At 49.2% G+C, this 16,412-nt stretch overlaps 1 protein-coding gene across 1 annotated transcript in view; it reads left to right on the top strand.

The window, feature by feature from the left end:
- Positions 1–16,412, top strand: part of CSUI_003960 (amine-terminal region of a tm vesicle-mediated sorter) — a 52,756-nt gene that overhangs the window by 27,292 nt on the left and 9,052 nt on the right. Inside the window, exons 10-17 of the mRNA XM_068064155.1 lie at positions 380–3,659; positions 4,185–4,908; positions 5,539–7,883; positions 8,689–8,943; positions 9,531–11,280; positions 11,989–12,191; positions 12,664–12,986; positions 13,615–16,378. Of these exons, the coding sequence (XP_067923871.1) occupies positions 380–3,659; positions 4,185–4,908; positions 5,539–7,883; positions 8,689–8,943; positions 9,531–11,280; positions 11,989–12,191; positions 12,664–12,986; positions 13,615–16,378 (11,644 nt within the window). The remainder of the gene's footprint in view (positions 1–379; positions 3,660–4,184; positions 4,909–5,538; positions 7,884–8,688; positions 8,944–9,530; positions 11,281–11,988; positions 12,192–12,663; positions 12,987–13,614; positions 16,379–16,412) is intronic.

The following is a 16,412-nucleotide window of genomic DNA, read 5'->3' as shown; positions in this document are numbered from 1 at the left end:
CGCTACTTGAGGGGTGTTAAGACCAAAAGCAGGTGGTGAAGTCGAGAGGGAATCGAGAGAAAGCTCATCGATTTGAGTTATCCACAATGGCGAGATAGAGTTGGGGAGATCAAGTCCACTTGATATGAGGCAAGGTTTCATGGGAATCGGATCAAAAAACGGCTTTCTTGATTCGCATATAAACCGACAGGGCAAAGAGTGTGATACTCTCTATCTTTCTATATTATTTACTCGTCTATCTTTCATCCGTTTATCTGTGTATCTCTCCCTCTCTATCTCTTTGTCTTCTCTGGCACGCTCCCGTGACTTGGTCGTGGTGTCAGATTGTTTACTTCTTGTGGGGTGTGTTTGCTCCTCATTTTGTTTGTCTTTTCCTCAGGGTTCAGGTGTGTACTCTGATCGCCCAGGACGTGACGGGGGTCATGCACGAGTCCGTTCAACTCGGCGAAACTCATCTCGTTATCCTCCCTCTTCTATAGCCAACAGACAGTTACTTCGAATGAGTCGGACAGCAGGAGCGGCTTCACATCCTCCCGGCAATGCAAGGTATCATCCAACGCCTTCCCCCCTCCCTCTACACCCAACTGGAGATGGCCCGTCTATCCGAGCCACTGACAGTTTACCTGGGCTACTTCATACAACACCAGCAACGAGTCCTACTTCGCAACCTCCCGTCCCCCCCTCATATCGGCCACATGAGAGCTTAACAAGACCCTCCATGTCTCGACGTCGTCTAGGTGGATCAACAGGTCTACTCTTTGGCAGCGGTACAACGCGTCTGAATTCACAACCCACCGCCTTGGATGACAACCAGACAGGGAACATCTGGCCGGCACCACCAGGAGGAGGGGGAGGAGGCGCCTGGAGTCCTGCTGCGGGGGGGGGAATGGGTAGTCCTGCCCCCCCAGGAGATCTGGGAGGGGGTGGTTTAGAGAGTAAGTGGACAGATGCAGGAGGAGAAGAAGAAGATCTCGAAGCTCGATCCGAACCAGGTACCGAGACATCTGGAAAACGTCCAGGTGGCCTAGGAAAACGATCAGGTCGTGAACGACTTGGGCGACGTGTAGTTCGGATCAAAGACTTCTTCAGTCGAGGAAAAAGAAAGATGGTCAAAGGTGCTGGTGGAGATGGGGGAGCAGGAACAGGAGGTGCAGGAGGAGGTGCCTTTCGTGGATCTCAAGTGACCGAATATGACGACGATTCATATGAAGAAGATCTTGAACCGACCTTGGTCGATGAAGAGCATGGTTACCCAAACCCCTCTGGGAGTGCTGCTTATCAACATCGAAATTCAGGCCTATTAGGACGCCATGGAAGTCTCAGTCGAACTCAATCGGAATATCCCAGACGGGGAGGGTCCAAAGGCTTGTTCAGTTTCCGACCTCTGAAAGTTCCTCGCCGTGATCGTGGGTCTCTTCATCCAGATGGCATGACCACCACCGCCTCGAACTTCCCCACAGGGACAGGAGGAGGAGGGAGTCTTCCGTCTGATCCCAATCTTCAGAGAGTCTTAGGTCAACAACCTCTTCCTCATCCTTCTCTTTCTCCTAATAGCATGCCTGGTGGTGGGTATTATCAGGCGACTCCTGGGAAGGCATTACCTTATCCATATCATCCTTCTGGATCGGCTGGTTTTTATCTATCTCCAGAAGATCAATGGAAACCTTCTCCTCATCCCTATTCTCCTTTTCTCCCTCTATCTTCTTCCGTCTCACGTCCTTCCCATCGTCACCTAACATCCTATCGCAAGAGAGGAGGCACAGGCTTTGCCCCTGTGAACTATGAAGCTTATCTTCTTCATGCACCTTCTCTGTTGAAGGCTTCGTTCATCAAGACTCTTTCAGGGGTCGGCCAAGCAGCTTCCATTGCAGCCCACCGTAGTCAAGTCGTCAAGGTCTCAGGAACCTCTCAACGCCGCAAAGATGTTCTGGTTGATCTAGATGGCATAGAAGTCTGGCTTGTCTTACCTCCCTATGAAACCTTCCTCAATCGCAATGTCCATACAGGGAATGGAACCGGAGCAGGAGGGAACCCGAACGTAGGGCAAGCATCAGGTGGGCCGGCTTCATCCACATCATTCGTGCCTGGCAATGGGGGTATGACGACATCTACAGGTACACCAGGGGGTCTCATCATGACCGCAGGAGGAGGGACAGATGGAGGCCATCTATTGAAGGCGGGAAATGCCAATGTAGGAGGTCGTACAGGTACCCCTAGCACAGCGACACCACCTGGCACCTCTGAACGTATCTCAAAAGGTCCATCGGTCCAGAAGCATGGGGTAGGAGGTGGTGGGACGGCTCCTATGCGTTCATCTCCTCGAGGTGCCTCAGCATCATCATCGTCTTCATCTTTATCAGCGTCTTCCTCACAATCTTCAACAGGGACTTCTCCATCTTTGTCTCGAAGCAGTTCTGGAACCTATGTCAATAGTAGCGATGATAGTAGCAGTAGTGGTGGTCGTGATCGTAGCGATTTTGATGGAGACTCAAGCGGCTGCTCAACAGCCTCCGATGTCTTCATAAGTGAAGCTTTATTTGCTGAGTTATCATCTTCTGTTTACCCTGCTGTTTCTATGCTTCCTCGACTGCAAATTCTCTCCACGGCTTATAAAGTCCCTGGATTCCTCTTGGATGAAGATCAACGAAAAGATAGTAAAACCCGTCAAACTGTCGCCGTAGGAGCTCTAGCTTGCTGTTCTCTCCGACTTCAACAGCACTTCACGGAAGTTGGTGCGGGGGTCGATCTCCATAGCCTAAGTGTCATGATAGGTACCCCTACACCATGTGAAGCCTTTGTTGATATTGCTTCGCCAGCTCTCTCTCGGTGCATTCATCCCTTCATCGCACAACATCTCGACATATCGAAGAGCGGGGGGGGATGGAATTCTTCAACGACCGGTTCTTCTCCTCCTTTGTTGGCTCTTGGAGGAAATCGCGGCGGCGGACAAGATGAAGAACCTGCCGGGCAAGGACCGGCTTATACACGGTCACATTCAGAGAGTGGAAGACCTGGGAACAACCCCTGGGCAGCACCAGCAGCAGCAGCTTTCGACAGGGACTATCATCCTCATCGTGGTGGTGGTGGTGCTGGCTCACCTCTTCCTCCTCCTGCTTTGGCACCAGGCTTTCCAGGTGGGGTCGACACCCCAGCCTTCGATCCTTCTGTTGTGTGGGGAAACCCGGTCAACAACGTAGATCGTCTGAACATCTCGAATTACCGATCTCAAGGAAATCTCCCTCTTCGAGGCATCGCAGGAGGAGGAGGGGGAGGCGATCTTCGTACCCATCGGCCCTATTACTACTACGAAGGAGGCGGACAAGGTACCACACCAGGGGTGGCGGGGGAAGAACTTGCCGGCATCTCGCGTGGCGCTGCTGGTGGAGCTTTCATGACTGGTGCCTATACTGTGAATGCTGGCAGAGGCTATAGAACGGACCATCGAATAGGAGGAGTCGATGAAGGAGATCCTTATTATCGAGGGAGAGGGACAAGAGGAGGAGCAGCCCGAGGGGGATTCGGGATGAAAGTCAACCAACCGCTTCTACGGGGTCTTCCACTGGTCTTAGAAGGCTTTAGTGGAGCCATTCTATTACCAAATACACATATTCGCACAGATCATCTCTTGTCCATTTCACCCTCCTCGCTCTCCTTCACAGGTAGGCAAGGGGCCACATCCCCCCGAATGAAGCTTCTCATTGCTGTCAAGTTACGTGTCTTATCTTTCTACTCAGGAGCTAACAGAAAGAGGATCTCTTTCTCCTTCTATGTATATATATATATATAACGTTCATGGAACTTCTTTCGTCTGTTTGGCTTTGTAGGCCGCAAGGAGTGTACACACGCCGCCAGCCCGCAGTTAAAGCTATGTTCAACTTGGGTATGTGTAGGTATGTGTTGCTTCGCTAATATAGGAGCATGTATCATCCGAATGGCGGCGATGAAGAGACCTGTCCTTCTATCTTCATTGGTAGTATTTCAACGTACATCTTGGCTCTTTCCTCTTTTGTCGTCCCTTGTCAACTATTGTTCATCCTCCTCATTACAGAAGGCCTTAATGAACGAGGCAAGAGCCCCACGGTCGGTTTGTAAGGAGATAGACTGCCTCTAAGTCTCGGTGTATATATGCGTCGTGTATGAATTTCTTTCTGTTTCCTTACTGTTTCTCTTTCTTTCTCTTCCAGGTATTCCAGGGGCGGCAGGCCGTGTCAACATTGAGGTGAATGATCCGCAGGTTCATTTTTCTTTTGAAATCTTCCAAGGCCTAGTGGAAATGAGAGCGCGATTAGAACTAGAGACAGCAGAGGCGAAGAAAGCTATAGCACAAGGACTTGTCCCTCATTCTCAGATCTCATCGGCAGCAGCTGCAGTCCAGCGTGTGGCTGATGCGGCGGCACATGCAGCTATGAGTGGATGTACACTGCCTCCTCCCCCTTCAACATCTTCTCATCCGGGAGGTCGACTGTTAAGTGATCCTTCGTGTCTCATGACTGATCTTCAAGACGATCTTGACTACTTAAGACAACAGCAAGGATCTCTTGAATCGAATAATCTAGGGGCGTCCCCTCTAGGGGGGAGTCTGGTGGATCATGAAGGATGGATAGGTTTCCGCAGTCGATCCTCCAAAGCAGAGACAGAGCTAGCGCGGGTTCTTCATCCACATATATATGGAAGTTTCGTGACAAACTATATAGTGCGCCTAGGAGATTCAACTATGGAAGGCCAACTTCTCGAGCAGCTCCTCATCATTGCCAATCCATGGCTGCTAGGTAACTTCAATCTCCGTCAACTGCCTCCAACACAGTCGTCACCTACAGGAGGAGCTAATCAGGCTCCCTCAACCAGATCGGCCATGACACAGGAGCGATTGGAGACGGCAATGACTGCGGAAGATCTACGGAAATTAGAGTAGGTCTTGGCAATGAAACATTGTGATGGATCACGGGGCGGCCTCCCCCGTTTCCTGTCTACTTGCTCGTCTTAGTTGAAATTTCATATACGATGTCTGAAGGGGGATAGTAGATGGGGGTGACTCTGTCTACGTGTGTGATTAGAGTGCCTCTTCTTTTTTCTGATAGCACTCTCTCTGGTGAATGAAAACAGTTCTCTATGGGAGAGACGCCGACAAGGACATCTTTAGCGTGTAGGGTTGAGACTTCCATAGCTGCTGGTATCTTCGGTATGGGCGAGAGTGATACGGGGAGAGGAGAGAAGCCGAACGAGCGGTTCTTTGTCTCATCTCGGTGAGGGAGCAGCATAACAGGACCAGGTTCTCATGCTTGTGATATGAATAGACTCGTTTCTACGGTTGTATCCTATGATAGAGACACACGATAGCTACATAGATAGATAGCAATGCTGACGTCGTGAATGGCGGTGGTGTGATGTGTGAATCTGTTCTTCCTTCGTTGCTCCTAACACACGGACCGTATGCGAGTGTATGATACAAGAAATCTCATTCATTACATGGAATCTCGATCTACTTCTTACGTTCTTTGCCTGTATGATGTTTTCTGTCGTGGCTGTTCTTCTTTCTAGGTGGAGACGCACACCTGCACCATCAATGAAATCTCATAACATCCCACAGGCACCTGAGGTTCTAGAGCGAGCCTCATCAGGAGGTGATTCTCTATTGAGTGGAGCAAGTGGGTCTAGATCTCCCTCAGCTATCTTAGGGGAGATGGAAGAAGGCTTTGGTGCTGGGGGGGAGGTTCCGCTCGTCACTCCTACACATGGGACACAGCCTGGGCAATTCCTTCCATCCCAAGGAGGAGGTCTAGGATCGTCGTCGACTCCAGCCCGTGAATGGTCTTGTGAATATGATCGTCTTTCACGTGATGGAGGAGGCACGGGAGGTGGGGGGGGAGCGACGACCGGATCTCCTTCATCTCCAACCACTACTACACCTTCTCCTTCCGGCACATCAAAACTGACGACGACAGCAGCCCCCCATGTGAGACAAGGAGGAGCAGGAGAAAGAGCGGGTGGGGGGGTCACGGTAGGTTTCCTACCTCCTTCATCTCATGCAAATCTCGATAGTCGACCAACGACAGCGACGACTCCAGCTAATAATAGCAATGGACAACAAGCACCTCGTTTGGGTGGAGGCGTTGGTGTTGGAAATCGTGAGGGGGGAGGGCTATCATCGTCGATCTTCCCGAGTGGAAGTCGAGTTCGAGATGATGAAGGATGGACCACTATCATGCCAACCGATCAGAATGAAGATGAGCTTGAAACAGAATATGATGTTGCAAAGTTAATGGAAGCGGTTGGCATGGGCAGTCTAGGAAACATTCAAGCTGTAGGTGGTGGGGCTGGTGTCCCTCCGTCCTCTACGTCTGGTGCCATGGCACCAGGAGGAGGTTTAACTACGCCGTCGTATGGAGTGATCCTCCCTGGAGGTGATATGAGTGGTTATACCTGGGCAGGACGACCCTTACTTCATGGAGATGTCGATAATCGATTCAGTGGGAGTACGAGGAGAATGATGGTGATGCAAGAGGGACGAGGTGGAGGTGGAGATCTACGACGTCGAGATGAACATGAGGAGACAGGGGGGGCAGCAGCAGCAGCGGCGATCTTAGGAACCACTGAGGTGGAGTTTGACGATCCGATTTACCGTATATTAGATTTTTTATTATCCCTTACCGAATATAAGGTCGAAGGCGAAACCGAGCTCGACACCCATCTAACCATCCGAGAATGTACGATGGACTTCCACGATTCACATGGCTCCCTCATGAAAGTTCGGGTGCTCATGGTGAAAGGCCAAGCCTATATACATCCACCTGTTCGTGGAGTCAACGCGCTGAAGAGATTTGGGGCCAAGATGGAGGTGATGATCACAGGGTATGATCCGATGAGTAATTCACAAGAAGAAATCCTTCATCCTCTTACAGCCGCGGTGTCCATGAAGAGAGAATACTCCGATCCTTTAGTGTCAGATTGGTCTTTTCTTCATATTCATTCCTCCCTTGATAGTGTTTCATTTGATGTCAGTAGTGGTTTACTTCAGCTAGTTTCCTATATCATCAATACAGGAAAGGAAATCTTAGATCGTGAAGAAGGATGGCTAGGGACCCACAATAGTCTTCGGGTGTATAATGACCTGCATGCGGAGATTCTTGTCATGCACAAACAGAGAACACGGGATAAAACCAAGACGTGGAGATTTCATAAACTCATGCCCAACCAGTGGCTCCTTGCTCCAACATCTCTTCTCTTCTTCTCGGTGCGAAAGTACTTTCCTCGACAACAACACATGAAAGGAGGGCGGGGGGGACGAGGTGATGGCGGAGCAGGAAGTGATCAGGATGAAGGAGGGGGGGGTGGAATTATGCGAAGTCCATCTTTACATTTGAATGATGAAGAAGATGTCCGAGAATTCATTGATAATCTCATGTCTTTAGGAACCAAACGACAAAAGAATCAATGGCTGAAAGATCAAGAATCCCTCTTACTCTTTGGAAGTACTCGAGTCACACAACTCCCACTTGAACTTCTTGCTGACGATATGCCCCTTGTCAGCGGAGATAAGATGGGTCTAGGGGAAGGAGGTGGACGAAATGTCCCGAGAACTTCTGCTGAACAGTTGCTTCAACTCATGCGCCGCGAGCCTGGGTGGTGTAATCTAGGCCGGCTGCATGCAGACTATTCAAACTGCCGATGTTACTATCTTCAGAATGCTGGATATAAAGTCCTTGTCGAACCCTTTGTTGATCGCCTTCGAGGTGTATGGAGTCTAACTGTAGGCAGCTGTGTACAAATCCAGAATAGCTGTGCTATGCCTCTGCGGATCTATGAAGGACGCAATCGGACCTATCTCCAAGGTGTCGCAAATACCTGCTGTGGACGGGCTGGCAGATTTGAATGGATACGAGGAGGTTAGTTGGCTCACATTCATCCATTCACCTATCTTCACTCACTTCGACTTCTGATGGAATCGGTCTGTCTTTGGAGCCAAGATAGAGTGGACGTGTCTGTGGGGGGGCCTCTTAGTCTTGGGGATGAAAGAGGGAAGGACTGCTGTCTTTGTTTGCATCACAGGAGTCGACATAGTGCTCCTAGATAGATAGATTAGATAAAAAAGCAAGAAACATAGTAACGTTCTGTATCACTCTTGACTGCCCTTTCACCAGTCTGTGTGCCACTGTGTTGTCTGTGCTTATAAGCGACGGGTGTGGGGTGTCTGTGCTCTGCAGTCTTAGGGTCCAATTAAGATTTTCTTGTAGCCTTCGAGCTTGCATGCCTCCTTCCACCCTTTTCCTTTCCTACTGACTCGAGTGTCGTGGAGGAGGCCTTGATGTATGGAGCCAAGCGACGGTACTACTTCTAGCGTGCGCCGTTGTAACATTCAAACCCCTAATGGACATCCCTGCGTCTTTATGTTCTTATCGATGCAAACGCACCAGACTCTAAAAGCTTTCGACGCTCATCTCATCATTCTCTCCCTTCTTTCTCTAGGCATTTGTATACTGCATGTATACATCCAAACATTACCACCTAACAACACCTTGAAGTTCATTCATACATATACATACATACATTCATAAACATGCATGCATGGTACGTACATACATATGTGTGAGTGTTACATTCTTCTTGCTGATAGATAGATAGGTCGAGAGATCTGTTTCTTTGATACATATCTTCTTTTGTCTGTTTGCTTGGTTTTGTTGTGTGTTTCAGAACTGGGGAATTACATAGATATCATGCCTCAGTCAAGGAGGTCTGTACCTCTCTCCTGGTTCGAGACAGGTCGACTGCCTGGGTTTGTCCCTTTGGTCGAACCGGATGCACCCTTAGAGGTTCTATGGCGTATGAAGGAGGAAGAAGAAGGCTATCCTCATCGATCACATGGTTCCTGGGGGGTCCATCCAAGCTCCTTCTTAATTCCTGTTCCTTTCTATACATTACACAAACTCCTAAATAAAAAACATGCGGGTAAGATACCATCACTTTCGAGAGAATCTTTTCTTCGTCCAGTATGTTTCTAAACTTGTAGAGAGTTAGAGACGAAAGAATGTGTATGTGGTGAGAGTGTTGGAAGCTAAGTGAAACCACCGTTGAGTATATAGAGGGAGGTATGTATGGCTGCAGTCTTCGTAGGGGGACAAACAAGTCACATGCACGATGAGGGGTATGTATGTACCAATATGTATATGTTTGTATGTACACTTCAGTCTTCTTGCTTTGCCCCTCCTTCCCTCGTGTCCATTCTCGGTGAACAGAGTTGGTCCTCAAGACATCGTTTTTCCATAGAGGGAGATTTCCTTTCATTGAAGTCGCCCATTTGTTGAGTCCGTTCACTTCTTTCATGGAGGTGTAGGACTTCTCATTCACATCAAACAGGAAAAGAAGCTTCTGCTGCGCCCATTCCCCCATCTAATGCCCCTAATGAAGATACTTCCATCCTGTCACCCCTCCCCCTACTCCCCTCCCCCTCCTGGGGGTTGTTGTATTGTATGTGATCCTCTCAAAGTCCATTGTTTTGTCTCCTTTTTTCTTTCCTTGTGGGTTTCTTCTCTCAGGTGATGATCTTCGCTTAGATCTTCCATCCTTCACATTGAAGCTGCGTGGTATTCTGATGTTTCATGGGTCCGTTGATGTGACCGATGTGCCATCTCAACATACGAACCGAATCGCTTACAAGTATGTTGTGAAGATCGAACCCATGCTGACCATCAAGAATACTCTTCCCTTTCCTATCTCGATCCGTCTATCTGTCCGTAATAACCAGCAGCATCGTCGCCAGAATAAAGGCCGAGGTCATCGCCGGGAGATCCGTACTTCTCTCGATTCTTCTCTTGGGCCTCGCCAGTTACGAGCGTTCAATGGCGCTGGTGGTGGTGGTGGTGGCGGAGAGACAGATCCTCATCCCCCCCATCCTTCTTCTTCTGCTTCGGCAACAGGAGGGGAAGGAGGAGGTCTTAGCGGGGCTTTAGCTGTTGGTTTGAAAGGCAATCCTTCCGGGGGAACTCACGATGGTAGATCCCAGGGCGGTAGAGGAGGGGGTGGACACGGAAGATTCTTGCATGCAGGAACGCACTCTCAACTAGAGAATCCGGCAGATCGTATGTATCTTCCTCAAGAAGACGACGAAGAAGGGCAGCCGCGTCAGCAACTACCACAACAGGAAGAAGAAAGAGATCGATTTCCTTGGGGGGGGGGTGATCATCATAATACGGCGACAGGAAGCCGGGCACATGAAGGGAGAGGCGAAGAGCACCACAAAATTACAGATGTCTTTACTGGGGCAGGTGGGAAAGGCGGAGGTGGGAGATTAATGATTGAAGGCCGTCGTAAAGGTAAAGAGACAGATGCCATGAAACTCTTAGGAAGTAAATGGATTAAAGCCAAGATAGGACCCCATGAAGTATGGGGTATCCCTGTCAGCGAGCAGAGACTCTATATGAAGGTGGCTGTCCATGGAGCCCCCCTTGAAATCTTTGGAAGTAAACCTCTCTCAGGCGAATTCCTTAGTGAAGCGAAGATGCTTTTGTCTCCCCTACGATCGAAGCATGCGAATACAGCTGCCTCTACAAACCCAACGACCAATCCCACCACAACAGGAACCAATACAAATAATAATACAACGGCCACCACAACTGCCTCTACGATGGCGACGAAAGCAGATATATCTAAACTTGGTGAGAACAAGAAGAAGAAGAAGAATGGAGGTGGGGGGGCAGGAAGCTCTTCAAGTCAGACATCCACCACCCAAGGTCCAGGGGGGGAAGGGGGGGCTGTAAGCTCGGAGATTCTGTTAGGTCTTCAAGACTATCAATATCACAAGAAAGGAGAGAAAGCAATGTTCACGAAATCCCCCAAGATGGTGTATGAATCTTCACGATTCTCGGTGTTTCTACCACATCAAGAAACGGTGACGGTATCGCGGGTTCTTTATCATCGAAGAGGGAATCTAAGAGAGCTTCTTCCTGAATCTGCGCGAAGATTAGCTATGGCGGATCTAGGGGTTCTCTCAGCAAGGAAACACCGAGGAAGAAGTGCTGGTCTTGATATGTATGCCCAAATGCAAATAGCGGCTGACGTCAGTCGGAGAAGAGTCACCGTCTTCAGTCCTTATTTCTTTGAGAATCTCACAGACGCAACACTTGCTATCAATGGTCTTATTGTCCCTAGTAAATGTCGTCTCTATTCAACTGAAGAAGATGCAAAAAATCTCATCTTAAAGGTCTTTAAAGTCGATGCTCTTAGCAATCAGATTCTTCATACTCCCCTCAGCAAACGTATGGACCTTACAGGCATCTCCACGACCAGGTAATTTCGACTTATGCTTCTGCAAGTTGTCCATCATGAAGTAGGCACACGTAGGCATACATACATAAAAACTTAACTCTGTACACACATATCAAGAGAGAGATTCAAAAGTTGTGTATTTTTTCCTTCTTCCTTTATCTTTCTCTCTTTCTTATATTATGTTTCTGTATGGCATTCCACCACATCCTTCACTTGATGTATGTGTTCAAGTTGATCCTCTTCATCTTCCTCAAAGTCGATTTTCTTTGACAGATCCAGTGAAGAAAAACTTATAGGCGTCTCCCTCTTGGATGGAGAAGGAATCAGCATGTATAGATCTCTCATGAAGGAACCAGCTGCACATCACTGAAGAGACATGGCAAACACCTGAAGTTCATATCCCTTTCCTCAGCACGTCTTGTCACATCCTATTCTTCTCACTCTTCAATTGAAATCTCTTCCTCTAACTGTCTGTATTCTTTCCTAGACCCCGTGGTTTCTCCCTATCACATGCTCCAGTCTGAAATAGCTAGCTAGCCATCCTGAGTGTGCGGTTCTTCCGCACTCATGCAGGAATCTTGGCATGGGCCTGTCAGGTGAACAGGTGCTGCCGGCTGTTGTTCTCGAACGCGTTCTTTTCTATATGAGCTAGTGGAATTCGATCTGATGGCCGTGTCTGTCTGGATATCCTCTCTTGTTTCTTTCTTCTGCCCTCGTCTCTTCATACAGACCGCCGTTGAGCTTACGCTTCACTCCTGTCAAGCGCAGTAGAGGTCTACGCTTCGGCTGGGGAAAGAGGCGTCTGGAGAACGGAGGAGGAGGGCGTGGACTAGCTGCTGCTCTGTCTTTAACGTCATTACCGGATCACAAGGCTCTACAAGATGGAGATAGAGCCTCAGGTGAAAAGCTAAGGCCTCTACTAGAAGATGCCGGTAAGTAGAAGAAGAACGAGAGAAGATGAGACACCTTCTCCAAACTAGGCGGGAGACAGGATGCACGCACACACGTCGCTGGAGCTACTTCTCTTCTTTGTAAGCGCGTATGTATATGAGTAGAAAGAAGTTACTATATCCCCGGCAAAGTGGAGGCGTCAAGAATACAACGATCCACTTTCGTTCCAACTCCATATCTCTATGTCTTCAGGGGTCTCCTAGGAAATCGTCCATCCATCATGTACGTAGACGGTGGTGTAAGTTCATTTCGATTCTCAGCACGAAACGTATTGATCTGTGAGAAGATGCCTTGAGCTCCTTCTCATCCTTCTCGCAATAGACACACTATTCTCCGCTCTTATTTACTTCACAAGGGAAAGTGCTTTGCATGTCATTTCATCTTCTTCATCTTTCTTTTAGTTCTTGAAGGCGTTAGAACTAAGAAAGTCTCTTGTCTGTTGCCCCTCTTCAGATTCTCCGACAACGGGAAGTGGGGAGAATGGCGTTGGTATCTCCAGCAAGACTGGACTTCCTCTAGGGCGTCGTCTTCTAGGCCTTCCGCCTGAGAATGCGAGTAGCTGGGGAGGCGGGCAAGCAACTCCTTTAGATGGAGGTGTCGGCTCAGAGGTCGATGGTCTTGAGGTTCGCGATCAATCAGGGACGGACGCCAATTCTGAGTGGACTGTGACAGATTCGGCTGACGAAGATGAGGAGGAAGAAGAACAAACAGGTGGAGAAGAAGATGAGGATGATGATGAGAGAAATGAACGGGGAGACACAGACGATGAAGATGAGGTAAGAAGAGCATTCTATGCATGTCAATCTCTTACGGTGAAGGGAGAGCACAGGGTTCTTGGTTGGGACTGTATAAACCAAAGAAAGAAAGAAAGGAATTTCAAATTGATATTCTTTATAAGTTATTCTCCTTATCGTCCTTTTTGGAAGGAGTCTTGTAGTCAGCAACCTTCGTGTATTCATGTACTGGATAAACTAATACAGGTCCACATACACATATACGTCCGTCGAGACTACGAGACGTACGCGTATCTGTCTATCTATATGTATATCTGATGATTATGTACCTATATATATCTGTAGAACGATAGATAGATTGAAGATAGATAGATAGATTAAAGATAGATAGATAGATAGGGCAGCGTCCCTGATCTCTTAGCCGACTAGGCGCATGGCAGTCGTCACTCCAGCCAAATCTTGTATACTGTCTTTGGAGGTCTTCCTGTATTGCCACTAGATAGATAGAAGCTCCTTCAAGGTGATCGATCATCTTTCTCACATTTTCCAACACCGCACGAACGCTAGAGAAGTTTCCCAACTGCATTCGAGTCTTTTTTTTGCCTTTCCCTTCCTTTTCGTTTCCGTCCTTTTCCCCATGGTGTCTTCTCGTTTTTGTTTGTTTCTATAGGATGATTTTTCAAGGAGTGATTCTCTTCTTCTGAGTCATCCCGATGGAGAGGGGGGAAGCGCGAAGCCCAGGACGAAGAAAGGTAGTATTTTAGGAAGTGCACGAATGCCTGGAGGACGGGGTGGAGGTCATCCACGGGGGGCAGGCATTCGCTATCGTATAAGGGGGTGGAGAGGTAAAGGCCGACGAAGACGTCGTGTCCCAGGAGGAGGAATAGGGACAAGTAGCTTCTCAGAGAATCGAAGTGGGAGCTGGTTTTCTGATCATCGTGGGAGCTCATCGCCTGATCATCACAAGGGAAATCGACAGGGGCGTGGAGGTGGGGGTGGTCGTGGACTTCTTGGTGGAGGTCGAGGGGGAAGTCGTACAGATAGTGACGGCAGTGCTATTTTGGTCGACAAAGATCAGGCATCTCTTCATGAAGATCCTGAATCGAAACGTCGGAAATTGATGGCGCGTATTCGAAGACTTCGACATACAGAAACCATGAGAGCTCTAGAAGAAGAACAAGAACGAATGAAATCGCGGCGACGTCAACAGCAACAGCAGCAACAACAGCAGGAGTACCTCAGGCAGAAGCATGATCTTACCGATCGTCCTTGGCTCTTAGGTTTTGTGGGGGGGGGGAGACATCCTAAAGGTCCACCTTCAATTGATCGAGATGATCTTGTATCTGTCTATGAAACAGATCGAGGAGGGGGTGGTGGACCTGCAGCTGGCATCGACTTATCTGCACCAGCTGGCACGCGTTCCGCGGCTGCAGGTGGAGCTCCAGCAGCAGAGAAAGGAGGCGGGAGTAGTAGTAGTACCACTGGGAGAAACTTAACCTTATGGAGTGGAAGTACCAGTATTGTCATGGGATGCTGTACACGGTATGCGGAGCCTCCTTATAATACATCCAAGATTGTTAGCTTCATCAATCGATATGAATTTGTTTCTCAGCTACCTTTCCCCGTACTTGTTCGTGACGTTAGATCAAGAGGAGGAGTCTTAGGCGTCATGAGCGCCCGAGTGAAACAACGACTGTGTGAAATGGTTCTCCTTCCCGGTCAGTCCAAGGCCTTTCATTCTATGGAATCTAAAGTCACCTTAACACATCCAGCTCGAACCTTGACGTCTCTTCCTTTCTCTCTTGTTCCTCCGCATGTCCCCACATCGTTTCAAGTCGAGTTGATGTATTCCCCTGGTAGTCAGGCTACCACTGCGACGATGGCCACTGCTACTGGAGGTGTAGGGGGCGGAGGTAGCAGCAGTAGTAGTAGTAGTAGCAGTAGTACTACCTGTGGAGGTGGAGGTGGTGGAGCTGGAAAGGGGGCAGGTGTGGGAGCAGGCGGAGGAGGAGGCCTCCAAGGTTCGACAGGGGCGGGAAATCGATCTGTGATTGTCCAAGTGAATATTGTTTCAGGTCTCTTTGGAGATGTTCCTGCTCTGCCATATACCTATAATGGTCTATTCTTAGTTCTAACCATTCCGACATGTCCGCAATTTCAGATTTGTAATATGACGCGATATTATCTTGCTTATCTCCCTGCGGATGTCTCTCGACAACAACGTCAACAGCTTACAGGAGGAGGGAATGAAGGTCAGCAACCCACTCCTCTCACAGACTCACCCTATTCCCCTGGTCCTCATGCGATCGGGGCTGCTGCTGCCGTTGCTGGAGGGGCCCCTACGACGACAGGTCCTACTACAACGAGTGGTGGCACCGGGAATCACCCAACAGGATCCGAAGGAGGGGGAGTCATTCCGCATGCATCTCCAACTCCAGGAGGAGGAGCGCAAACTCCTCATCATCATCATCAGATGATTCTACCCGCTCCACCGCTGTTACAGCATGCAGCAGGGGTGAATCCTAATGTATGGGGCGAGACACGTTATGCACATACAACAGCCCAATCAGCAGGAGCAGGGGGAGGGGTTGGCCCTTCGGGGGGGAGTGCTCGGCGACGTGCAGGGCTTGGAAGTGGTGGACATACAGCTGGGCTCGGAAATCTTGATAAGGTGACCTCTTCAAGTGGATGGTATTCGGTCAATGGACGCCTTGTCCCTCCTCATTCAGCTGTACCGTATATACCTCCAGTTCAGAAGAATATCGAGAATGTCCGTGTGAACCTAAGAGTCGTTGATGCGCAGCATTGTAGTTGGTCTACTCATTGTCTTGCCAATGTAGTCGATCATCTTCAACCGATTGAATTTTTACCTCGATCACGTACGCCGACTCAAATTGTCTCAGGAGGTCTAGCTGACTCGTATAACGGTGTTCTGGACGACGTCAGAGGTATCAGTAGTAATACAGTTCATAGCTATGTCCCTCCTCCTCCTGGAGGTGCTATTGGGGGTGGAGTTCACCCTCTCATCAATGTGGGCCCCGCTGGTTTGGCGTCAACCGTAGCAGGCGGAGGGGGGGGATCGACAAGACAGCATAGTGTAGCTTCATTTGGACTACTACAGCCTAATCTATCAAGAGCTGCCAGTTCCCAACAGCAACAGCAGGCTGGGGGGGGAAGTAGCGCCACCCAAGCGGCGACAGGAGGAGGGGGGGGTGCCCTATCATCATCATCATCATCTGGGGGTGGTCTTGTATCAGCGACTAGTCAACGTGGCCTTATTGCTTTTCAGACGGCAGGTCTTTCAGGCAACTCTGCATGTCCTAATTCTCTACATGTTCCATCGCCCACACCACCACAACCTCAGATAGCCACATCGGCAACGACCCTCAGCTTGATAGCAACAAGCCATCTCTCACCGAGACCTCAAGTTGCACGTGGCAATACAGGGACCAACGCCACAGTCGATAA

This window comes from Cystoisospora suis, assembly GCF_002600585.1.
Source record: "Cystoisospora suis strain Wien I chromosome Unknown contig_1785, whole genome shotgun sequence".
Classification (NCBI taxonomy): Eukaryota; Apicomplexa; class Conoidasida; order Eucoccidiorida; family Sarcocystidae; genus Cystoisospora; species Cystoisospora suis.
This window is presented reverse-complemented; position numbering and strand designations above follow the sequence as displayed.